The following is a 27447-nucleotide window of genomic DNA, read 5'->3' on the forward strand; positions in this document are numbered from 1 at the left end:
CTTTTTGACGAAGATAATAATGCCCAGTTTTGTGGCTATTTTAGAAAATAAAGCATAATGCTATCCTCCAATATTTTATGACACTTTGCCCTACACTTACGCTACTGGTTGTTTTATTTATTCAATTGCTCTCAATCCTTGGCAAAACTTCCTGGCAATCTTTTATGCACAATATTTGTAGAATTGTTGAGGTGAAAGGTGTTCTGTGTATGCAGACATAGACTGGTGTTTTACTGTGTTCTGTTTTACTCGTGGCCTCTACAAAAGTGTGATTTCTGTAAGACATTTTCAGGATATTTTCTGCAGCTTTTGGCCATTTCCAACTTTATGAAGCACTCAATTTTGGATAAACTACTAGCTTTACAGCTACATATTTGATTCTTTGGTGTCAATATATATGAAAGTAAATGCTAGAATAAACGTGTGTGTTTCTGTATTTCTGAAGCCTTCATTCTGTTGAGTCTATTTATTCTGGGTTTACTCTAGAAAAGTGTAGCTAGTTGTGTTTCCTAGTAAACAACATATTCACCATTGCTGGATTTGGGGACACAATGTGGGGGTGGGGAGAATACAGCTTGTAAGCTATATTTAATTTACTAGATTATTTTGCATTGAGCAAATCAGTGGTATCCAGACATACTTCAGTACAGATTTCTATTTATCATTTGCTTTGCAGCAGTAGATTAGCTTGGCTGGAAATCATACCTTACTCAGGTTAAGTAGTTACTCTTTTTCCTAAGCCTTTCCCCTTAATCTCTTCTACATTTAACCATGGATTTAACTCTTCACCCTATTACTAGACAGTTAGGAGCTAATTTGTAGTTATTACATAAGCAAAGTGTTTAAGTGCGTGAATCTTTTGTTTATAAATTGTATGTTAAAATATATTTGGATTTGGAATTCTACAACTTTTCAGTTTAGATATCATGAGAAGGGCTATTCACTTGTCTAGGAGACTGTTGTGTTTTCTGTATTATATTTAGCTGTTGTTCTTTATTCAAATAGGAGATAAGAATGCTGATAATTTTCCAAGGAAGAATGTTACTTGTCAGAATTAGAGGAATTATAGGCATACAGCTATCTAAATACAGTATTTTACATGGCATAATTTGATTGTCCTTTTGTAGAGATTCCATAATATTAATAGCCATAATCAGCTTTTTCTTGGCCTTGAAAATAATTTTAGGGATGCTTTGTTCTTTATTGACATGTCCAGTAGATGGTAAGGTGGTGTGGAAGGAGCCTGGTTATTCTCTTTGTTCCGTAAGAGGCCCTTCTAGATTTACCCCATTGCAAGGAGAAGATCTTCCTCAAGGCTTCTATCTTTTCTACATGGCTCTTCTTCAACCCCCTCAGTCCATTATCCCATCATTTCTCATGGTAAATATCTTTCTGCATAAAAGGAACTACTATTTCTTAATCCCTTCCTGGTTGTTGCTATAGGTTTCCATAGGATGCACTTGGAACTCTGTGAGTGTCAGGCTTGGAGGGAGAGAATAGGCAAAAACCTATTGATGGTTTTAGTGTGAATCCTCCAATTTCAGTTACTTTCCCCTCTAGATTGAGCAGGAGCTGATTTCTTTACTAGGTTACTTAGGAAGAAAACTTACCTCTCTAAGGCTAGCCAATTCAATGATGTTGGAGGAATACGAGAATTTATTTTCTTTCTTTCTTTCTGTCTGTCTGTCTCTCCCTCTCATATATATATATCTGCCTCTAGAAGGAATTTAATAACTCACATTTAGTTATCAGACATTCTGGAAATTTATAGTCTTAAATTCAAATGTGTTGAGAGGGAAACAGTATAATTTTACTATCCTTCTATGGTCATTTATTTCATTTAGTGGTGGAAGACTTGCCCCTAGAGATACTGAACGTACTGCTGCTCTCTTCTCCTTTAAAGGTGCTGGCTCAATGACTCACACCTTCCACCAGTTCTTATGTTAATTCCTTTCCAGGCTTTTGATTGAAGAGCATTCTCTAATAGATTTTCAGGAAAGACTCATAGGAATAATATTCCATAAGTTCTTGCTAGTTATGTAGCAAGAACTCAGATACAGTTTTTTTAATCTGTGGACTTTATACTTGAAGGTCACTTTAGCTTTATCAAATATATTTGATATGTTGATTATTTTCCCCAGATGTAAGTATGTCCTTTCAGTATGTCCTTTCAAGTTATCTTTTATTTTAGGAGAGTTTTAAAAATTATAGTTTTTAGTATTTTTTGTTTTGTTCCTTTGGTCATTTCTTGAGGGACTCCTGTTATACACATATGTTGGACCTTCTTTGCCTATGTTACATATTACTTTCTCTTGAAATCTTGTCTCCTCATTTTTTTAATTCTATAGTTTTTTTTTATTACCATTTCCTATTTCTGTTAAGGCATTACCCATTGTGTTTATTCATTCTTGTGTTTCTTGTAATTTAGTCTTCATCCCTAAAATAAGTTTTGGTATCTTTTCTAAGTTTTTCCTGAGTTTGATCACCTCTATTTTCGTATCTTCCTTGCTGTCAAACACATCATTTCTGAGTATTTTTTAAGTAATGAGGTTTTTCATCACTGTTGTCATTTAAAAAAGGGTTTTTAGCTTACTTTGAAATATTAGGTCACAGTTTTCATCTTATATGGGCATGTCTTTCTGGCATGCTTTCATTATTCATAGGGACATCTTTTATTCTTTGTATGCTTTTATTCCCTTATGATAACTTCAGGAAGAATCTGCTATTTTCTGTTGTTCATTTTTTTAAGTAAAATGAATTTTTTTGTACTTTTAAATAGGGTGGATAGTTCATGATACCATTTCTGTCTTCAAGGCTCTAGTGCTCCCACTCTTATTGTTTTTGTAAAATGACTTCTAAAAAAATTCTCGATTCTGCTCTCTTCCTGACTCCGTTGTCCAACTTTTTCTCAGCCTTCTCTTTTCTTTGCTTCTGTCTGCTCAATTTTGATTAGACTCTCAGTAATTTCTCTTTACTGTTGGATTCCATATTGGAAGCAGTTCTTTTTTGTTAGATTTGAGCATAGCCATATTGCTCTAGTATCTCAGACTTCATTGAGTTGATGTCCTCTTGCCTTCACTTGCAAATCAGTTTGTGTGGAATCCCCTCCCAATTTGGCTACTATTCTAGATTGGCCCTTTACATTTACCCATTAGTGAATTGTGTTCTCTGGACCATCAGAACCCTGGGTACATTCCTTTGCTGTCTCTCACACAGATGCTGATACCACTATGGCCCAATACTTTTTTTATGCTTTCTCCCAGCTCACTTATATTTGGTGTTTTGTGGAGATATTTTGTGACTTTATTATGTTGTAGATGCCAATACTCCTTGACTTACAATGGGGTTACATCCTGAAAAAAAAAGAAAATGTTTTAAGTCAAATATGCATTTAATACCCCAGTAAATGCATTGTAAAGTCAAAAAATTGTAAGTCAAACTATCATAAGTCCAAATGCTTCTTGACTTAGATATGATGGGGTTATATCCTGATAAACACATCATAAAGTCAAAAAATTCTAAGTTGAAATATCATAAATGTGGAACCATCTGTATTGTCCTTGAATCTTTTGTTTGGCTATTGTCTTAATCTGTTTTGTATTCCTATAACAGAGTGTCACAGACCAGCATGGCCAACATAGTGAAACCCTGTCTCTACAAAAAATACAAAAATTAGCCAGACATGTTGGTTCATGCTTGTAATCCCAGCTACTTGGGAGGCTGAGACATGAGAATCACTTGAACCTGGGAGGCAGAAGTTACAGTGAGCCGAGATCACACCACTGCACTCCATCCTGGGTGACAGAGTGAGACTCTGTCTCAAATAAATAAATAAAGTAGCTATAGAATGTTATAGCTAGTTTATAAAATTTTCAATCTCAGGGTTAAATTATTTAATGAAATTAAACTATTAAAATCTAAATTTAACTTATATATTAGAGCAGTCTGATTTAATTTTACTCTGCCACTTTCACAAAAAAGAAATTCATTTTTCACAATTCCGGAGAGTGGGAAGTACAGTATCAAGGTACTAGCATTTGGTGAGGGCCTTCATGCTATGTCATCCCATGACAGGGGTAGAAAGGCAAGAGAGCAATAGAGGGTCGACCTAGCTCTTATAACAATCTGCTCTTGTAATAACATTAATGCATTCACGAAGGCAGAGCCCTCATGGCCTAAATGCCTCTTATTGGTCCCCACTCTTAATACCATCAGAGTGGCAATTAAATTTCAACATGAGTTTTGGAGGGGACATTCAAGTGTAGCACCTTTCTTCATTGCTGTCTGTCTGTCGTTAAAATCTATTCTGCCAGCATCTTCATATTGTTGGAATACATTGACAAAACTTTTATGCAAGGAACTGTCTTGAATATTGACTTATTACTCTATTTAATGGACAGAAAATGCTACATATATTACATAGATATACGTAGAGATACACACAGACACACACACACACACACACACTCTCTCTCCATATTTGTCCAGGCAATGGTTTCACTTAATACACTAACAGTGTTTGTGTTTGTGTATCAGTGTTTGAAGTGAAACTGTTACGTGGACAAATAGGGAGAGCATGTGAGTGTATGTGTTTGTGTTTTGTGTATGTCTGTGTATTTCTGTATGTATGGACATCAATCCCAAGTAAAAGCAAGTGAAAAATTTTAGTAGTATCCTCTACTAGAAGAGTGAATATTTTTCTATTTGTTACCTTTATTTGTTATTAAATAAAAATCAAATTTTGAGGGAAAATGCTTTTTCCTATATGTCATTATATTGAGGAAATTATTCCCTACTTTAATTATCAAGGTGTTTGACCAGTAATATTAGTTAGCACTTTAGGAGACCGAGGTAGGCAAATCATTTGAGCCCAGGAGTTCCAGACCGTCCTGGGCAATATGGCAAAACCCTGTCCTCTACAAAAAATACAAAAATTAGCTGGGCGTGGTAGCATGTGCCTGTAGCCCCAAATACTCGGGAAGCTAAGGCAGGAGGATCATCTGAGCCTGGGAGATCAGGGCTGCAGTGAGCCGAGATTGTTCCACTGCACTCTAGTCTGGGCAACAGAGCAACCCAAATGTCCATCAATGATAGACTGGATTAAGAAAATGTGGCACATATACACCATGGAATACTATGCAGCCATAAAAAAGGATGAGTTCATGTCCTTTGTAGGGACATGGATGAAGCTGGAAACCATCATTCTCAGCAAACTATCGCAAGGATAAAAAACCAAACACTGCATGTCCTCACTCATAGGTGGGAATTGAACAATGAGAACACCTGGACACAGGAAGGGGAACATCACACACCAGGGCCTGTCGTGGGGTTGGGCGGGGGGGGATAGCATTAGGAGATATACCTAATGTAAATGATGAGTTAATGGGTGCAGCACACCAACATGGCACGTGTATACATATGTAACAAACCTGCACGTTGTGCACATGTACCCTAGAACTTAAAGTATAATAAAAAATAATAAATTTTAAGTTCAATTAAAAAAAAAATAAAAATGAAAACAGCCCATTTTATAACCTTTATTGTTGTGCTCTTGTTAAAAACAGTTTTTCTTTATAAATTGAGATGTAATAGTGAGTCTGTCTCATTTGATAAAAAATTTTCCAAGCTTTGGTGCTTTAACTGGAAGTGAAATTCACAGAATTTTGTGAAATGTTGTTTTCTGATTAGGAATATTTGTGTTCTTTTTGCTTACAATATGACTTTCCACCTTTGGTCAGTTATTTTGGTTGTTTTTGTAGTTGCTAATACTTTGTGATTACTTCTTTAGTATATGAACTCATTAGTCATAGTGGATTTTAGATGTTTGGAATTTCATTAACAGAATTCATTTGAAATTTATAAGGCTGATGAATCTCCTTCTACTAATTACTACTTTGCTAAAGTTCCTTAAAGGACTATTATTCTGCCACCTCCCAAAAAAACGAACTTAAAAAAATCTTTTGCCATATATGTAATTAAAAAAAAAAAGTATTCCAAATATCAGAGCTCCATCTTAATTTGTTGTGTACTTTTTCAGTGCTTGTTACCAGGCTTCTTGTAGCCATATTAGTGAAGTTTTCTTTTCAACCTTGATGCAAAGATACTCCCTTGAGTTTTCTTTGAAAATAGACTGAAGGCCTCCTTCTAAATGTCTTAACTTATGTGTCATTTGACATAAGTTTATTGGGTGAGCTGTAACCTAGAGAATCATGCCTAAATAGCTGCCTGACTACATTTTTTGGTTTGTTTGTTTTTCCTGATGGACCTCAGGTTACAGAGTTTTGTCAGGCCTCATTTGGTCAGAAGCATGTTTGTTTCTCTTGTCAGCTTCTTGATTGGTTTCTTTCCAGATTCTGCAGGGCAGCCATATGGTCATTTCTGCATGTTTTCTAGATTGCTTCTGTGGCAGAGTTCCAGGTTTGGTTGTTTAGTATTTCAGATTCTACCCACACTGAGAGAGCTTCAGTTTTGCTCTTTGGTTTTATTTCAGAAAGCATATTCACAACTAGTATCCTTCCTGTCACTTATCTGAAGTTCATTTGAATTTGGTGATTTTATGTGGCCCATGTATTTGGCTAATGTTTCATCATTTTGTATGCCAAGGAGGAAGACTATTAATGGCTGTTGAAGTGCTTAGATTATGCTAACTTAGGAAAACTAAATCTAGTAATAATTCTATTGGATGATAAATACTAATGTAGATTAGATTGGGTAGAAAAACATACCAGTCACCTTTCCATATCTTGTATTCTCAGTTACTTTGTTACCTTTTTTTTAAATTTATTTTTAAAATCATTGTCTATAACTGCGAGGCAAGGAGAAAATTACTTAATGTTAGTAGTGATAATACATTAAAAACTATAGCTTTCAAGGTATTCTCATTACAGAATTAATGAAGTAAATTTCTATTAATAAAATTGAGCTTTAGCAAATTTATGCTTAGCCTTAGTGAACCAATAGCAGGAAAATTCCCCACCTGTATTTATTTATGGCTATTTTTGATCTCAGGTAGTTTAAAAACTATATCATTTCCAGATATTTTGAAGTTGAAGAAAAGCACCTTAATGTCTTGTATTCAGTCTGATCTTGATGAATTTGGTATTTTGATTTCAATGAAGATTGAATTAATACGAATATGTGAAGTTAAACATCATGAAAAACTCACTGACTACCTGTTAAAATAAAGGTTTTATAAAGTAGCTATAGAGGCTGGGCATGGTGGCTCACACCTGTAATCCCAGCAGTTTGGGAGGCTGAGGCAGGCAGATCACTTGAGGTCAGGAATTCAAGACCAGCCTGGCCAACATAGTGAAACCCTGTCTCTACAAAAAATATAAAAATTAGCCAGACGTGTTGGTTCATACTTGTAATCCAGCTATTCGGGAGCCTGAGACATGAGCATTACTTGAATATGGGAGGCAGAGGTTACAGTGAGCCAAGATCACACCACTGCACTCCAGCCTGGGTGACAGAGTGAGACTGTCTCAAATAAATAAATAAATAAATAAATAAATAAATAAATAAAGTAGCTATAGAATATTATAGCTAGTTTATAAAATTTTTAGACTCAGGGTTAAATTATTTAATGAAATTAAATTATTAAAATCTAAATTTAACATATATTAGAGCAGTCTGATTTAATTTTACTGTGGCACTTTCATTTTATAAGAGAACCTACTTTGTTTTTTTCAGACTTACATTTTTGAGGAGGTAGTTTTTTTTGTTTTGTTTTGTTTTGTTGTTGTTGTTGTTGTTGTTGTTGTTGTTTTTGAGACGGAGTCTTGCTCTTGTCACCCAGGCTGGAGTGCAGTGGCGTGATCTTGGCTCACTGCAACCTCTGCCTCTCGGGTTCAAGCGATTCACCTGCCTCAGCCTTCTGAGTAGCTGAGATTACAGGCGCCCACCACCACGCCCAGCTAATTTTTGTACTTTTAGTAGAGACAGGGTTTCGCCATTTTGGCCAGGCTGGTCTCAAACTCCTGACTTCAGGTCATCTGCCCACCTCGGCCTCCCAAAGTGCTGGGATGACAGGTGTGAGCCACTGTGCAGGCTCAGGAGTTAGCTTTTATTGTAACTACTTTTAACTTTTATTTGCATGCAAAATGCCTTGTTTGCGTGGTTGGGTCTTTTCCAAAGAAGCTATAGTGTACTTTGTCTTTCTTACTTTCTAGTGTTCCTAAGCATTCTACCTTAAAGTGTTTTGTATTTAGGTTTTAAGGTTCTTATTGCCATGGCCAGAACTTTATTAATAGCTACTGACCTTTTGAAGGAGCTGACTACATGTTTAAATGTATTAGATCTAAAAGTTTAGCTGCTAGTCACAGATTTCAAAGAATTGGTTGACTTTTTTGCTGCAGGATATTTTCTAGAGTGTATAGTCAAGCTTTTAATGTCTCTAAATAGGTTGTTGCCCCCCAAAATTTATTTTTTGAGATACAGAAAGAAAATATAATTTCCGTATTTTTATTTTTTATTTCCTACATATGCATTTCTATTTTTCTGTTTTATAATATATAACATATTAGCAATATCATAGATATCCAGTACATAAATAAACAGCTACACATTACTGCATGCCTATATATTTACCAATAGGGACACTTAGTAAAAATAATTTGAAGACCATAGTTCTGACAGAGTAGTTATAGAAAGTGAACACTAAGGGTAGAGCATGTAATCTTTTTAAAGAGATAGGTAAAGATTCAATGATTAAAAATATAATAAAATAAAAATTAAGTAAATAAGTAAAAGTATAGATTAGAATATTATTATACAGACCAAGGGACTCATTTATAGGTTATTTATATATTTAACTCATTATAAAACATTAAAATGGGCTGAGTATTGTGACTCACGCCTGTAATCTCAGCGCTTTGGGAGCCTAAGGGGAAAGGATTGCTTGAGGCCAGGAGTTTGAAACCATCTTGAGCAACACAGCGAGACCCCATCCCCACAAAAAATTTAAAAATTAGCCAGATGTGGTGGTGCACACCTATAGTCCTAACTACTGTAGAGCTGAGGCGGGAGGATAACTTGAGCCCAGGAGTTCTAGGCTGTAGTGAGCTATGATCATGCCGGTACACTACAGCCTGGGCTGGCGACAGAGCAATACCCTGTGTCTGAAAAGAACAAGGCTGGGAATGGTGGCTTATACCTGTATTCACAGTATTTTGGGAGGCCAAGATGGGAGGATCGCTTGAGCCCAGGAGTTTGAGAAGCCTGGTCAACACAGTGAGGCCTCATCTCTATAAATTTAAAAAATTAGCTGGGTGTGGTGATGCACACCTGTGGTCCCAGCTACTCAAGAGACTGAGGCAGGAGGATCACTTAAGTCTGGGAGTTTGAGGCTGCAGTGAGCTGTGATCATGCCACTGTCCCCTAGCCCTGGGTGACAGAACTAGACCATCTGTAGAAAACACAAATAAAATAAATTTAACACCACCCCTTCAAAAAAACAATTAAAATTGTTCCTATTGTTTATTTACTACACTAAAAGGAGTTTTAATAATTAAATGGACTACATACAACTTTTCAAATTGTTTGGAGCAATTTAAATAGAGGCTCAAGTTATTCAGTTAGAATGGTGTTTCCTTATCTGGTTATAGCTGACCTTTACATAGGCCTTTTAAATTTAGAGGTCAACTGATAAATGTCGGCTTTGCCTCTCAACAGTTTGTTGTCTTTTGTTTCTTCATGGTGGAAAGAATTTAAAGTAAACTTTAAAATTTTAAACAAATTATTATAAATCAGATAATGGGAGATGTTAATTTTCTGTTCCCCAGTGTTGCTAAAATTAGTAGGTATTGCCTTTATAACCAGGAAAAATATTCAAAAAGTTAATATAAATAACTTCTAGTAGTATTAATAGAACTAGAAACAGTTTATGTATCTTCAAAGTTACCTATGATGTGGGGAGGAGGTAAAGATAAAGGGAGAAGAAACAAACAATAAAACAGAAAGCAATTAGCAAGGAAACATTCCAAAATAGGAAAAAGTTACATGACAAATTAAACCAAATTTGTTATAACAATAAATATAATTGGGATAAGCTCACCTTTTACAACCAGAAGGCTTGCTACAATGTTTTTTTCAAAAAGTACAAAATCATATTTTGTTTTATGATACACATAAAAAAATCTTTTAAGAACTTAAAAATGAAAGGATGGGCATACCATGCAAATTAACAGAAAGAAAGCAGAAGGGGGTCATAATATTCAGTATCATAAAACTTCAAAAATAATTAATGGGACAAATTATAATAGTGATGCATATAAGCTGTAATGTTGATGTCAAGAATCTATATGTACCCTTTACCATTATGTAATGGCCTTCTTTGTCTCTTTTGATCTTTGTTGGTTTAAAGTCTGTTTTATCAGAGACTAGGATTGCAACCCCTGCTGTTTTTTGCTTTGCATTTGCTTGGTATATCTTCCTCCATCCCTTTATTTTTTGCCTATGTGTGTCTCTGCATGTGAGATGGGTCTCCTGAATATAGCACACTAATGAGTCTTGAATCTTAATCCAGTTTGCCAGTCTGTGTCTTTTAATTGAGGCATTTAGTCCATTTACATTTAAGGTTAATATTGTTATGTGTAAATTTGATCCTGACATTATGATGATAGCTGGTTATTCTGCCCGTTATTTGATGCAGTTTCTTCCTAGCATCGGTGGTCTTTACAATTTGGCATGTTTTTGCAGTGGCTGGTACTGGTTGTCCTTTCCATGTTTAGTGCTTCCTGCAGGAGCTCTTGTAAGGCAGGCCTGGTGGTGACAGCATCTCTCAGCATTTGCTTATCTGTAAAGAATTTTATTTCTCCTTCACTTATGAAGCTTAGTTTGGCTGGATATGAAATTCTGGGTTGAAAGTTCTTTTCTGTAAGAATGTTGAATATCGGCCCCTACTCTCTTCTGGCTGCAAATTAAAACCACAATGAGATACTATCTCACACCAGTTAGAATGGCGATCATTAAAAAGTCAGGAAACAACAGATGCTGGAGAGGATGTGGAGAAACAAGAATGCTTTTACACTGTTGGTGGGAGTGTAAACTAGTTCAACTATTGTGGAAGACAGTGTGGTGATTCCTCAAGGATGTAGAACTAAAAATACCATTTGACTCAGCGGTCCCATTACTAGGTGTATACCCAAAGGATTATAAATCATGCTACTATAAAGACACATGCATGTGTATGTTTATTGTAGCACTGTTCACAATAGCAAAGACTTGGAACCAACCCACATGTCCATCAGTGATAGGCTGGATTAAGAAAATGTGGCACATATACACCATGGAATACTATGCAGCCATAAAAAGGGTGAGTTCATGACGTTTGCAAGGACATGGATGAAGCTGGAAACCATCATTCTTAGCAAACTATCATAAGGACAGAAAACCAAACACTGCATGTCCTCACTCATAGGTGGGAATTGAACAATGAGAACACTTGGACACAGGAAGGGGAACATCACACACCAGCGCCTGTCATAGAGTGGGGAGCTGGGAGAGAGATAGCATTAGGAGAAATCCCTAATGTAAGTGACAAGTTAATAGGTGCAGCAAACCAACATGGCACATGTATACCTATGTAACAAATCTGCACGTTGTGCACATGTACCCTAGAACTTGAAGTATAATAAAAAAAAAAAAGAAGGAAAAAAAAGAATCTATATGTGCTAAATAATATAGAACTAAAATATAAAGGTCAAAAATGTGCAAAAAATAAAGAGAATTTTTAGAACTCAATAGTAGTTTAAAGCTTTTAGAGTATTCTTCCAAGTCTGTAACAGATAAAACTGATAATTATTCCTATATTCCATAATTTAATTCAATTGATATACAAGACAAGGAACTATATTTTCTGAAAACAAAATATCTTCTCTGTAATTCATGAAACGTTTATAAAAAATGACCGTGTTTTTGGTCACAGGGAAAGTTTCCGGTAATTCCAAAGAATAGAAATGGGTTCCATTAGATTCTCTGCCTTCAGTACAATACAATTAGAGCTAAAGTAATATAGATAAAGAGGAAATCTGGTAATTTTCAGATCTTTTCTATCAATTCTTGGGTCAAAGGAAAAAATAAAAACTGCAGTTCTAAGCTATTATCTGCATAATATGATAACATGCATTTTCTTCTGTTTTTCTGGTAAACTATGTATTCTGATTTCAGGAAGGTAAAGGACAGCATTTAATAATGTTTCTTCACCCTCTGTAAAGAGGAAGGCATTTTGTTTGATGTGAGATATGACTCTGAAAAGACTCTTAGCCTTGGGAACCTATAAGTCTGTTGGATTCTATCATAGAATGCACATTAGTAGTAAATTATTTAGGATGGATATATGGAGAATCCTGTATAGTTTCTGTATAGATTTGGTGTTCGGTGTGATTAATTTTTAACAGAGATACTTGTGATACCCCTATGGGAAGGAGAAATATAATAGTTTGTTATGGCAGATTAATTGAACTGTGTATAATGTCTATAGATTTTGGGTTCTTTTTACCTCTGTCCCTTGTTTGCATCTCTTGCTCAGTATTCCTCTAGGCCTCAAATTCTTCATCTGTGAATGAGGAAGTTGAATTAAAATATAAAGTTATTTATACATGTTATTTTTGTATAGCTGTGAATAAATTCATTAAGTGAGTATTGAATGTTGATTCCTATTTAGTCTGTAGGGTTTAAACTTATGCTCTGGTGGGGGAGAGAAACAGGCTTAGGGTGCCGTGAAAGCAGAGACAGGCAAGTATATCTTAGAAGGAAGGGGAGAGGAAAGGGCATTAGGGAAACTTTCACAGAGGCAGTGTGACATCTGAACCGGTCTTGAAGATAAATTAGTTTGTCAAATAAACAAGAAAGAGAGTTCTAGGCTTAGGAAGTAGAATGTACAGAGGCAGAAAGAATGTATTTTACCTTTGGAAAAACACAGGCCATTCATATGACGCTTAGCATGGGATTATGGAGTAGCAAGATATTAAATGTTGAGGTATATGGCACCCAAATCATGAAAGCTTATTATGTCATATTAAATAATATGGTCTTTAAATTAAAGACAATGACTAACCATGGAAATGTTTTCTATTTGGGTATGACACTGTAAAATTTAGTTGAAATGGATACAGGGATAGCAGTTAGAAAACAGGCAGTTCAGGTGAGACATGAATGGGAGTCTTAATTAAAATAATGGCGATGAGATGATACGCAGATTTATATAAAATGGATAGGCTTCATAGGGTCTGTGGAAGCCGTGGAAATGTATGTGAGATTTAACATGAATGTATTTTCCTTGGGACATGGTTCATACATTTCATCTGATCATACAACAGGGCTATTAGTGTAAATATATATATCATGGGGAAAATTGACAGGATGACATTCTACAAACTATGAAGTTAAATAACTAAATTTTATTTTATTCACTAATGATTAATCTTTTTTTTTCACTTTCTGTAGCGGACAGGGCAAAATCTCAGCAAGTTCGGACCTCTAGTACAATAAGGCGAACCTCCTCTTTGGATACAATAACAGGACCTTACCTCACGGGACAGTGGCCACGGGATCCTCATGTTCACTACCCTTCATGCATGAAAGACAAAGCTACTCAGGTAAAATAAGGAATCAAAATCAGCTTATTACCCTGCACTTCTTCTGTTTTGATCACAGTAAAGAAAATGTAATATAATCAAATTTTCCCAAATTTGAAATACATCCAACCAAGGAAGAAAGGAAAAATCCATTGTTTTAAATAAACTTTGCAATAATTGTTTTTTGTCATCTGGGTTTTAGAAGTTTTGAAATTCTTTAATACCTAAATAGCACATCAGTCTATATTACATGGTTGTAGACACATTGTAATTTTAAGAATTGCTTTCTAATAGAAATTAAAATGACTAGTAACCATTTTAGAAAATATAATTTTTTAAGAAGAGTTTGCACAGTTCTTGAAAATAATTTGTAAAGTAGTAACAAATGCTTAATGAAATCTGTGTTGGAGAATTTATTTTTTTCTGTTTAAAACCAAGACTAAAAGCCTTCAGAGGGAAATAGAAATTAACTGTCACATTTTCCCTGTTTTTGGAAGGATCTCCAAGCTTTTGATTTGAAAAGCTTTTCCTCCACATCAGAAAAAAAATCTGAAAACATCTTTATTTGTGATTATCTGAGTTCTTGACCATACCTTCATAACAGTAGTCAATCAGCATTTATTGGCATAAAGAAGAATACTAAAAATATAAGAGATAGTCATTGGTTTTAAAAAACCTGCAGGACAGTTAGGTAGATAAGATACACATTTATAAAAATTGGTAAAAGAAGACAGTGTAATTCGACATTAGATGAATGGAGTATGTAAATGTGAGGGCATTCAAAGGAAAGAGAACATTTTGGGCTTTGTAGGTTAGGGAAATAGAATAATTAGAGTTTCATGTCTGAAGACTGAGGAAAAAGAGAGAAAGTTTTGGACATGATCTGTAAAACTCTGCTTCTCAGTTTTTGTCATTTTCTTAGGCAAGCTTGAAACTGTGAAATTGGCTTCTTCTTTATCATCTGTCTCATCAATTCTGTCCTTGTAATATTTTATGCTGCTCTACTCTTTTGATTTCCATTCTTCATTTAGTGAGGAAGAGGGTAAGTTTAATATGGCAGGCAGTGGAATTTCCAAATAGAAATAACTAGCAAAACTTAGAGGTGTGGGCCTGGAAAGTTAGAGATCTGGACACAGATAATTAATTCAGAACCATCCTTTTAGAGGAGTTAGATTCACAAATATGATAAAATATAGGTAAAGAAAATAAAATTTAAAAATAATTTAAAAAAGAGAAAATTTTTAAAAATGTAGTTATAGAGTATGAAAGAAGAAGGTCAAGTGATGGAGGACTTAGTTTTTGGAAGGGTACACACGCACAAGAAAAAAACTAATATATTCATCTGAAAGCAGCAAGAGGAGGAGGGAGTTAATATTTATTAACTATGTACCATGTACTGTTTGTTTTATAACCTGTTTCATTTAATTCTCACAAGACCATTGCAACATTACACAGATGGAAAAGCAGTCACTCAGGGAACTTAAATGATTTATCTAGGAGCATAGAGCTAGAAAGTGTTGGAGCCAGATTTCTAACACAGGCTAATCTATTAACCAATATGAGCTCCATTTTTATTATTATTAAACTGGGATTATAGGATAATACAAACATACATATGTATGTATGTAGCTAGTGCTGTGACACTGCACTAAAAAATGGTAGCTATTCTTTTTAGATTACCAAACCAACATATGAAATGAACCCTATGTGCTGACATGACACTATCCAGAGGGAAACATTATCTTGTTTTTTGTTTGTTTGTTTGTTTTTGTTTTTGTTTTTTTTTTGAGACGAGTTTCTCTCTTGTTGCCCAGGCTGGAGTGCAATGGCACGATCTCAGCTCACTGCACCCTCCGCCTCCCAGGTTCAAGTGATTCTCCTGCGTCAGCTTCCCGAGTAGCTGGGATTACAGGTGCCTACCACCATGCCCGGCTAAGTTTTTGTATTTAGTAGAGACGGGGTTTCACCATGTTAGTCAAGCTGGTCTTGAACTCCTGACCAAAGGTGACCCACCTGCCTTAGCCTCCCAAAGTGCTGAGATTACAGGAATGCACCACCACGCCTGGCCCAGAAACATTATCTTATTCGTTCCTCACAAAAATTCTGAAAAAGAAGAGAAGCCAGAGAAAGAGCGAAACGCTAGGTGAAAAACTGGAATAGTGAAGCCTTAGAAGTCAGAGGAGAAAGCTATTCTAAGAAAGGAAAAAATTGTTGACAGTATCAGATGCTAAAGAGAGGTCATGGTGATTAAGGACCAGATTTAGGGATCAGAGGCACATTGTCTTGGAGAGTGCAGTATTAGAGATAATGCTAGAGTAGGAGACCCTACTATTTGAGAGTTAAGGGAGTGATGTGGAGATAGAAGAAAAGAACACTGGGTATGTTTCTTACACATGTCTGATTTTTTATCTGTGCAGTGGGGTTAATAAAACCTAACCCATAATATTACTGTGTGATTAAGTATGATAATATTGAAGGTAAATTTGGCAAATAACGATATACACATTTAAGTTGTTAGTAGTATATGTAGACATGCCCGCTTGTAATGTTTGCAGGGTCTGCAGCAAATATAAAGGCCAATATACCATATGTATGTAAGTTAAATGAACAAATTATTGAGTAAAATACATTTTGTCCTCCCCCCACTATCCAATGACAAATAATCTTCATATGGACCTGGAAGATGAGGTTTAAACTAAGAATTCTCAGATTCTTCAGAGTTACATGCCGGTATATGTCCACATGCAGCAGGCCCACCAGGCCCACTAGGCCCACCTCATCTGAGCCTAAGTCCCATTCTCTTCCTACCCTACAATCTATTCTGTACTTTAAGCTGGCTTTACACATACACTTGGACCCACCAGTCCTCACATTCAAGTGCCATCCTCAACAAGCAAGAACCAGGGAATGGGTCTGCAGACCTTAGAAGCCAAGCCTACTGCTGTTTGTTCAGGAAATTCCTGGTTTTAGATTACATGGAGTATATTCTACAGCCAGGCATAGGCTCATAACGTCCATGCTGTTTGCTCCCAAGGTCTCTTATCCCATGGGGAGGGGCATGGCTGCTAGAAGGCCAGAGGAATTTCTCCTAAATTTTGAGGTCCAGGATAAGGGCTTGTCTGGCTTGCATCTATCTGGATGTAGGTCATTTATTTGAGAAGTTTGACATTGAAAAGAAGGTAAAATATAGGGCTCATTTTACAGATGAGGAACCTGAGGCTTAGAGAAGTTAAGTAATTTGTACATCATTACATAGCTGTACGTTAATATGTACTACGTACATATTGCATCGTTACGTAATATGTACGTAGTACGTGTTAAGCGTGAGGACAGTGAACCCAGATCTGGCTGATTCTAAAGCATTTCCTTTTTTTTTCTTCAGCTCTCTATTGCCTTTTATGGCAACCACTAACCACTAACCTACTTCTTGCCTCACAAGCATAAGAAATGGTCTTGCCCTAACCATTTATTAGTTTAATTGAAGATACAAGAGATGAACATATGAGATACTTTTTATGGCGACATCCATTCCTCCTGGATTAACTGTTGAACTCTTAGGGTGGGAAGAAGTCGTTTTATTTATGTCGTGGAATTATGTAGTTGACATTGGTGGAAGGAAGGTGGTATACTCAGCTTGCTACAGACATTAAACACCTGGGTCGTTTGGCCTTGGTGGAGGGTGTCTTGAGGGTGTTCTTTCTTTTATATTTCTGTTTCAACTACCTTAATTATTGAGAGCTTGACATAAAAAATTTCATATTGTTTAGTATGTTTATGTATTAAAAAGAAGTAGCATAGTGTTGTGAAAAGATTGTAGACTTTGGAACCAGATCATGTATTCAAATCAAGGCCCACTGAGGGAACTTTCTGGGATAATGGAAATGTTAATTAAAAAATTAGTTAATTTTAATTAAGTAAAATTTATATATTAGTGGTGTATAGCATGATGCTTTGATAGACACACACACATTTGAAGTGATTACATCAATCTATTTAACATGCATTACCTCATTTTTTTATGTGTGGTGAGAACACTTAAAATCTACTCTCTTAGCAATTTTCAAATATACCATATATTTTACTGTAGTCATTATGATGTATAGTAGATCACTTGAAGTTGTTTCTTGTAACTGAAATTTTGTGTCCTTTGACCAGCATCTCCCAAGGACTCCTAGCCTCTGATAACCACTATTCTACTCTCTATTTCTGTAAGTTAAATGTTGTATATCTTTTTTTTTTTTTTGAGACAGGGTCTTGTTCTGTTGCCCAGGCTGGAGTGCGGTGATGTGATCTCGGCTCACTTCAACCTCTGCCCCTCAGATTCAAGCAATTCTCATGCCTCAGCCTCCCAAGTAGCTGAGAATTAGCTGGGATTACAGGCCCCTGCCACCATGCCCAGCTAATTTTTGTATTTTTAGTAGAGGTGGGGTTTCACCAGTAGAGGCTAGTCTTGAACTCCTGGCCTCAAGTGATCCATTAGACTTGACCTCCCAGAGTGTTGGGATTACAGGCATGAGCCACCATGCCTGGCCAGTGTTATATGTCTTAATAGAAGTTTGGGTTATGTTGGTGAATTCATTTATCGGAACTTACCCAAGTGTACACTTGTGCATTTTGCTGTATAACTTTAACTTTAAAAATACAGAATATGAACAGAAAACAAATACTGAACTCAGATGTTTAGAGATGAAGTATACTGCTGTCTGCAACTTTGAAATGAATCAAAAATAAGATCAGTTGATGGGTGGATACCTAGATAGATATCTGGTGGAGCAAATAGAGCAAAATGTTATTTAGAGAAGCTGAGTATTGGCTTTATGGGCCTTCACTGAACAGTTGTTGTTGTTTTTTTTTTAACTGTTCTGTTTGAAATTTTTATTAGTAAAATGTTAAAAAAAAATTCATGACCCACTGACTTAACTGCTTTGTGACCCAGTCTTAAGCTTTCTTTTCTGTAAATTGAAGTTAATAATACCCGATTTGCACATTCACACATTTATTCTGAGGATTATAAGATACAGCTTTACATTGTTAAGGCCTCTGAAGAAATGGATCACTGCTGGTTATTTAGAGTCATCTGTTTAGCCTTGTAGAAAGAAAAACTAAAATCCATTTGTGAAATTTAATATTTTATTACTGTAGCCTTACAGATACAACCTTTTTAAAACAAAAAATGTATTACCAACTCTTAAAATTGAACTTGCAATTAAAGTTACTGTAATAAAACAGTAATGTTTTTTCAGTCTTCACCCCATAGTCTCAGGTATAGTCTCTGGACAAATTTTAAATTCTGTGTTTGAGTGTGTTTTTAAATGTGAAAGTAATATATACTCTTTGTAAAGTGGTCAAGTAATAAAAATAATATATACAGCAATAATCAGCGGTATTTCCTACAACTTCCCAGGTATAGTAATGATTAGAGCTATTCATAAATATTGGCATTGTCTCTCCTGGGCACATGATAGGATTCTACTTCTCTGCCCACTTGAAGTTAAGTGTAGCCATGAGACTTGATTTGGGAAGAAGCTTTAAAGAACTGGTGCATTCTCTCTGACAGGGAAGTAACTGTTCACTTCTACTCTGTCCATCTGGGTCACTGACAGTGACAAGCATAGCCTTCTTAATGACCCATACATGTAGTATGAGCAAGAAATTAACTTTTGCAGTTTTAAGTCATTTAGATTTGGAGATTGTGTAGTTACCATCCTACAATCTAGTCTTTACTGACTAATATGCAAAGTATAACCCTTTTAAACAAATTTTTGTAGGCCTTTCAGAGCATAGTATGTTATTTTTCTTAATTAAAAGCTTTTCAAAAGATTCAGTGTGGACATAAAATCAGTATCAAAATAGAATGAAAAAAAAACTGAGCACTGAAAGTGTTTTTTTTTTTTTCTTAGAGTTTTGCCATTTGCTTAATTAACTTGTTTTCTTAATCTTATTTAAACATTTAAAAAATTGTATCTTAATAGTTTATTTTCCTGTTATACCTTTCTTTGAGTTCTATAGGCCTTAAACTTTTTCTGATATGGTTAGATGCGATTTTCTTTGTATGAGTAGTCCATCCAAAACAGCCCCTGGAACAGGCTACCTCAGCCCAAAATGTCACCTCTTTTGAAATGTCCATTAAACTAGAAGACATGATGGTGTTAATCTACAGAGCTAATTTTCATTAACAAGCTTTCTGCAAGTGAATGTATTCAGTCTTAACAAGAGAAACCACCACTGCCTTCTTGCTTCTTTCTTCTTTTTAAATGAAGATTTAAAATGCTTTTGATTAGATTTATATTCTAATAAAATGATGGATTTAATGCTTTTTATATATAACTTGTAAAAGAAAAAAGTCACTTGCCTAAACATAGAATTTCTACTTTAGGAATCTGCTCCCTGCCAAGGTCAGCATCCTGTCATATATCTTATTAAATCTCTGTGCTTCTCAGTTCTTGCAGGGATGCTTAGTGATACATTTATAGACATTCTATAATTATCCCAGAATGTTTTTAATTCAGCTAAATTAAAAGTAAATATTTCAGGTTATGTATTTTTGGATTTTATCTGATTTTGTTTTAAAAATAATGCTTTTTGGTGGTAAAATAATCTGTCATATATTTGATGGCAAAATAATCCATAATATAGAAGGACATGAATAGTAGCCACTAACTTCCTAGACCTACTACTTAAAAAAAGTATTATTAGCAGGTTTTTGGGGGGCACATATTTTGAGAAATTTTCTGTACCTATAGGAATACATTGTTTAAACATATACACACAGAGATGGAATCATACTTTATATCATATTACTGACTTGCTTTTTCCATTTGATGGATCATGGGCATCTCTCCTTATAACATGTAAATCCCTACCTCATTTTTTTTCTATTTTTTAAGTTGTGGTAAAATATATATAACATGCTAGCGAGGCATGGTGGCCTGTGCTTGTAATCCCAGCCACTCAGGAGGCGGAGGCAAGAGAATCCCTTGAACCCGGGAGGTGGAGGTTGCGGTGAGCCGAGATCACGTGACTACACTCCAGCCTGGGCAATAGAGCGAGACTCTGTCTCTTCCCACAAAATAAAAATAATGAAATTTACCATGAGTGAAAATGAATTAACCATTTTTTAAATGTGCAGTTCCATAGCATTAAGTACGTTCATATTATTGTACAACCATTACCACCATCCATGTCTAATACTTTTTTACTTTTTCCAGCTGAAACTCTGTATTTATTAAATACTAGCTGTCCATCCTCCCCACCACACCCCAGCCTCTGGTAGCCATCATTCTACTTTCTGTCTCTGTGAATATACTCTAGGAACCTCATATAAGAAAAATCATACAGCATTTTCCTTTTTTGTCTGGTTTATTTTACTTAGTATAATGACTTCAGGATTTGACATTGTAGCCGTGTGTTAAAATTTCCTTCCTTTTTAAGGCAGAATAATATTCCATTAGATATACATACCACATTTACTTTATCCATTCGTCTATGGATGGACATTTAGGTTGTTTCTGCTTTTTGACAGTTGCGAATAATGCTGCTAGCAGCATTAGTGTATGGGTATCTTTTCGAGTCTCTGCTTTCAGTTCTTTTGTGTATATATCCAGAAGTAGAACTGCTAGATCATAGAGTAATTCTGTGTTTAAATTTTTGATGAACTGACATACTGTTTTCCACTGTGGCTGTACTATTTTATACTCACATCAGCAATGCACAAGGTTCCAGTTGTGTTTTGTTGTTGTTGTTGTTGTTGTTTTGAGATGGAGTCCCACTCTGTCGCCCAGGCAGGAATGCAGTGGCGCTATCTTGGCTCACTGCAAGCTCCGCCTCCCGGGTTCACGCCATTCTCCTGCCTCAGCCACACGCTGCCACGCCCGGCTAATTTTTTGTGTTTTTAGTAGAGACGGGGTTTCACTGTGTTAGCCAGCATGATCTCGATCTGTCGACCTTGTGATCCGCTCGCCTCGGCCTCCCAAAGTGCTAGGATTACAGGCATGAGCCACTGCGCCCGGCCAGGGGTCGTTTTTCTACATCTTTGCCAATATTTTCTTTTTTCCTTTTTTAAAAAATAATAGTCACTCTGGTAGCTTACTGTGATTTTTGATTTGTATTTCCTAAATGATTAATGATGCTGAGCATCACTTCATCTGCTTTTTGGCCATCTATATTTCTTTCTGGAGAAATGTCTATTCAAGTCCTTTGTCTATTTTTGAATTGGGTTTTTTGTTGTTGAGTTTTAGGAGTTCTTTATATATACTGGATATCAATCTCTTATCAGAGACATGGTTTGCAAATATTTTCTCCCATTCTGTGGGTTGCCTTTTTATTCTTTTTTTTTTTTTTTTTTTTTTTGAGGTGGAGTCTCGCTCTGTCACCCAGGCTGGAGTGCAGTGGTGTGATCTTGGCTCACTGCAACCTCCACCTCCTGGGTTCATGCCATTCTCCTGCCTCAGCCTCCCGAGTAGCTGGGACTACAGGCGCCTGCCACCATGCCCGGCTAATTTTTTGTATTTTTTAGTAGAGACGGGGTTTCACTGTGTTAGCCAAGATGGTCTTGATCTCCTGACCTTGTGATCCAACCCCCTCAGCCTCCCAAAGTGCTGGGATTACAGGCGTGAGCCACCACGCCTGGCCAGGTTGCCCTTTTATTCTTTCGGTAGTGCACTAGTTTTTAATTTTGATAAAGTCCAGTTTATCTATTTTTCCATTTGTTGCCTGTACTTTTGTTGGCATATTCAAGAAATCCTTGCCAAATCCAATGTCAGGAAGCTTTCTTCTTATTTTCTTCTAAGAGTTTTAGCCTTTAAGTTTAGTTCTTTGATCCATTTGAGTCCATTTTTGTATAAAGTAAGAGTCCAACTTCGTTCTTTTGGATGTGAATATCCAGTTCTCCCAGCACCACTTGTTGAAAAGGCTGTCCTTTTCCCATTGAATGGCCTTGACACCCTTATCAAAAATCAGTTTACCATATATGCTAGGGTTTATTTCTGGCTGCTGTATTTATTACAGTGGTCTGTGCCTTGTGGCTTTTTGTGTTATGCCATAATTGGGAAAGATTTTTTCCACTTCAAGTTAAAAAATTTCATTTAAACTATATGTTCTTTTAATAGTTTTATGTTTCTTTTAAAATATTTGTGTCTTTGATATTTCTGGAGTTTATTTTGATGGAAGGCATGAGGTGATATCCAGCTTTATTTATTTTTCAAAGTGACAAACAGTTGATAAAGAGTTTATCTTTTCCCTGCTGTTTTGAGATATCATTGTTATATCATAAATTTCCATTCTTACTTGGATCTCTTTCTGGCTTCTCTATGCTATACTATATACCATTAATATCTTTTTTAATGCTGAATGATTTTAATGTATATTGCTTAGTAATTCATTTTAATAATTTGTATGGCTAGTCACGTATTTATTTTTGTCAGTTAATTTTATAATTTGTCCAATTCCTCAAAATATTTTATATTACAATTAAATATGAATTCAGAGGAATTGATTACCGTATTGAATCTTATCCAAGAAAGGGGTATATCTTTTTATTCATTCAAGTGTTATGTTTGCCCTTCAGAATATTTTACAACTTCTTATTGGAACAACACATTTCTTGTTAAACTTATATCTAAATATTTTGTCTTTTTTGGTTGCTGTTGTAATTAGGATATTTAATATCCAATTTATGTACAGGACATCTTCAACTTGACTTTTCTTGTTTCTAGTATTTTTAGGTAATTTTCTTTGGTTTTTCGGCTGTACAATTATCCAAATAGTAATTCTACATCCTTTTTGTTATTTCTTGGTATGTGTCCTTTTTTGGAATTGCATTTGTTGCCACTCCCAGAACCATGTAAACTGACAGTTATGGTACTGAATGCCTTGACTTTTTTTTTTTTTTGAGACAGAGTCTTGCTCTGTCGCCCAGGCTGGAGTGTAATGGCACTATCTTGGCTCACTGCAGCCTCCACCTTCTAGGTTCAAGCAATTCTCCTGCCTTAGCCTCCTGAGTAGCTGGAATTACAGGCATCTGCCACCATGCCCAGCTAATTTTTTAATTTTTTAGTAGAGATGGGGTTTCACCATGTCAGTCAGGCTGGTCTCAAATTCCTCAGGTGGACCTCAGGTGATCCACCTGTCTCGGCCTCCCAAAGTGCTGAGATGACAGATGTGAGCCACTGCACCCGGCTGCCCTTGCCTCTTTCTTGACTCTAATGGTAATGTATCTAGTTTACTCACTGGACAAGGTATACTGACATTTGCTGTGAGGCATGTGTGCTTGTTATACATAGAGCACACATGCTTATTTTACTAATGGTTTTTCTTGTTTTAATCAGGAATAATAATTTATTTGGAAAATGCCATTTCATCAGTGAATTGTTTGTTAATTTTATATTTGTTTATTATTCAGCAATGAGTTCTTAAATTTTTTTCATGAGCCTTAGAGTATTTTTACACTTGCTTCATAAAAAGGTTTTGCAAGATTTCCTTCCTCTGTGCTCTAGCATAACACAGCATAAATATCATCTGAATTCTCTGTCACTTGGGTCTGAAAGGATTTTACCTAAGTAACTTACTAGCCTAGTATGTTTTTGGACTGTAGCACTTGAGAAAATTTTCTTAATTTCTTCCATGGTGCTTGGTCTCTTGGTTGATATCAGGGAGAGATTTCAAAACTTGTATTCTCTGAGGGGTGAGAGATGGGATGGTTAGATCTTAAATAAAATTACATATACTGATACTTCCCTTTCTCCAGGTGATGTTATTATTATATTTGGTATTTTATTGTTTTAAATTAATTTTTAAAAGTTAAACTATGAAACATGAGACATGCCAAAAGCACATAAAGCAGTTTCTCTTAATCTCATTAGACTTCAGTGTATGGAGTTTTATGATCCTGCCTCTATGCCAGCATCTTTCCCTAGAAATCTATTTGTTTTTATTTGTTTTTAAGAAATAGATCCAGACTAAGTACTTAGCATTTGGCTTTAGGCAACATTCAATAAAGTTAACTAAGTCTGAACTAAAACATAAATATTCTTTTCTGTTGATGTCATATTTAAAGTACCTAGCCTTTTCCTCCATTCCTGAAAGGAGCTTGGTTGGGGAGGACTTTAGTCAAAGGAGTAGATGATGCACCTCAAATACTTACTGATATAAAAAATAACTTTCAGTTTTATCACTCTGATCAGAAATTCATTTCCTGACCAAAAGTCACACTTTATACAGCTGTCTGAGTTTCCTGTGCCCTTGTCAAAGGGCTTGCTGTTGAAATATATTTAAGAAACAGCAGTTGCTGAAACATTTTAGGGGCTGGGGGACTTCTTCATGAAATGGAAGCAAGACTGAAGATTTGGCTGTTTTTGCCTCTTAGATTGCATTCTAGAGGTCTAAATTATTTTTTGTGGAGCTGGCCCCTGACTGGCTGTTGAGATCACCTTTACTTTTTCTCTCAGCCATCATCTAATTATGAGACAGAGGATTATAGAATCCTAGAGTTGAATAGTTCACACCAAATTAGTCATGTTCCTGGTTTAGGGAGTAATTTCTTTGGTTGCTAAGGGAATATACTCAGCTATATTGATGAAAGATTTTAACTCATAACTAAAATATTTAACATTTTATTCATTAGTTTCAAATACCATCTCTAAAATTACCAAAGTCAAAATTCTACTTATTAATTTTAATAGGTTATGTGTTCATTTGTTTCAAAAGTAGAAAGTATACAGCGAAAGGCCTTTCCCATACCCCCGTTACCCTGATACTCAGTTTTCTTCCCTTTATGAGAAACATTTAGCTGGAAACAAAATTAACCTGTTTTTCTTCATTGCTTTCTCATGCCTTTGCCCCTAAGCACACTGTAGGTAAAATTGTGAAATAGGTTGTATTTATTTGGAATAACACTCTTACTCTGGTCCCGACCTGTGTTGGTTTTGTACATTGGTTCTCAATCTGTTATATCTTTATCAATTTTCTATGAAAATTTCCTGTGATAATATTAAACAGAATTTACTAAGAAAGACATTTTTACGTTAGAGACATTATGCCTTAACAATTAAGATCGGCCGGGTGTAGTGGCTTACGCCTGTAATCCTAGCACCTTGGGAGACTGAGGTGGGCAGATCACGAGGTCAGGAGATTGAGACCATCCTGGCTAACATGGTGAAACCCCATCTCTACTAAAAATACAAAAAATTAGCCAGGTGTGGTGGCGGGCACCTGTAGTCCCAACTACTCGGGAGGCTGAGGCAGGAGAATGGCGTGAACCCGGGAGGTGGAGCTTGCAGTGAGCCGAGATCGCGCGACTGCACTCCAGCCTGGGCGACAGAGCGAGACTCCATCTCAAAAACAACAACAAGAAACAATTAAGATCATAGAGTTATGGTTTAAAATTAGGTCATAATTTACGGTATGGTATGAGAAAGCAGTATGCCTCTCAAGGTATACTGTTTTGTATAAATGAATGAATAAATGAATGATTGATATGGGAGATACCATATTGTTAGGAACCAGTATAAACCAAGGAAAAACTTTTCCATGCTGTTGGAATTCTAACAGCTTTTGGGGGACAACTATTATTGTCAACATAGCCTATTGCAATGAGGATTATATGAAATAATCCATGTTAAGCTTCTAGCACAGTATCTATGACATAACAGACACTGATACATATTAGTTGCCTTTGATTAGAATCGATAGTATTTTACTGTTACCAGGTTTAAATATAATAATATGGAATTAAGTGGACAGGAAAAGTCATTATTACTAGTATCAACTATTGATTATACAATTATGAACATTAGGTCTGGACTGGTAGGAAATGGCATAGAAATGATACAAATGACCCCAGAGCATGTGAGGGCTCTGAAATTCAATAAACAATTTCTGGTAGGTCAGTATTCATTCAGTCAGAGGTAGTTATTGTGTGTTTGCTGTCTTACAAATAAGAAATGGTACTTCAAATCTATAGGTTCAGGTGCAGGAGAGTGTATTCACATTCTTAGGAAGACTACTCCCTCCTCCATTACTTAGTTATCCTATTGGTGATATTCATGCCATCATCTTCGCACTATTAGTTTTTATGACTTCAGTGGGTGTTTTTTAGAATGGTGTGAAAAATATTTTTGGCGGTATGTAGTAATCATCTGTGTTGCTGATTTTCTGTCAGATGTAAGAGATTTTAAAACAATAACATGTTCAAAGCTAGCAAGAAAAATGAGTGGGAATATGGTCAACATGACACCTTGAGTGCAGAAACCGTATCTTATTGATTTCAACTTTTTAGTCTAACACTGGTTTTCAAACTTTAGAATCCATCAGAATCATCTGAAAAGGTTGCTTAAAAAATAAGAAGTATATTTCTGGGCCTTATCTATGAGTTCCAGATCTAGTAGTCTGAGATTGAGTCTGAGAATTTGCTTTTCTAACATGTGATGATGCTGCTGCTCATCTGTGGACTGCACTTTGAAACTGGTCTAACATAATGAGCACAAAACTTAGCATAGAGTTGGAGCTTGATAAAAAATTTGAATATATAACTGCTGCTATTACTGAATTCCTAAAGCTTAAAAAAAAACCTTCCAACTTTACATAAAATAAAAATGCAGTCTTAACTTTCACAGTGTTTTGTTTGAGCTGAATTCTGCCTTTTTCTACACTCTTTGCTAACCAGAGCAGCTATTTACTATATCTGGTTACCACTGTTCCCAGAAAGGCAAAGGATAATTACACTAGAACCACAGTCTTTTGTGCTGCTTTGTAATACTTCATCAGGATAGACTTTTCAAAATAATATTTTAAAAAGTTTTAAAAGAAGTTAAAATTTTTTTATTAGTCAAAAGAAAAACAAGTTTTTGTAAACAAAAACAAGTATTTGTAGGGT

General features: G+C 35.6%; 1 protein-coding gene across 3 annotated transcripts in view; it reads left to right on the plus strand.

Annotated features, from left to right (window-relative positions):
- Window positions 1–27447, plus strand: part of GLCCI1 (glucocorticoid induced 1) — a 131234-nt gene that overhangs the window by 21535 nt on the left and 82252 nt on the right. For all 3 annotated transcript variants that reach the window (XM_030822134.1, XM_030822135.1, XM_030822136.1), the window contains exon 2: window positions 13447–13598. In XM_030822134.1, the coding sequence (XP_030677994.1) occupies window positions 13447–13598 (152 nt within the window). The remainder of the gene's footprint in view (window positions 1–13446; window positions 13599–27447) is intronic.

This window comes from Nomascus leucogenys, chromosome 11, assembly GCF_006542625.1.
Source record: "Nomascus leucogenys isolate Asia chromosome 11, Asia_NLE_v1, whole genome shotgun sequence".
Taxonomy (NCBI): Eukaryota; Metazoa; Chordata; class Mammalia; order Primates; family Hylobatidae; genus Nomascus; species Nomascus leucogenys.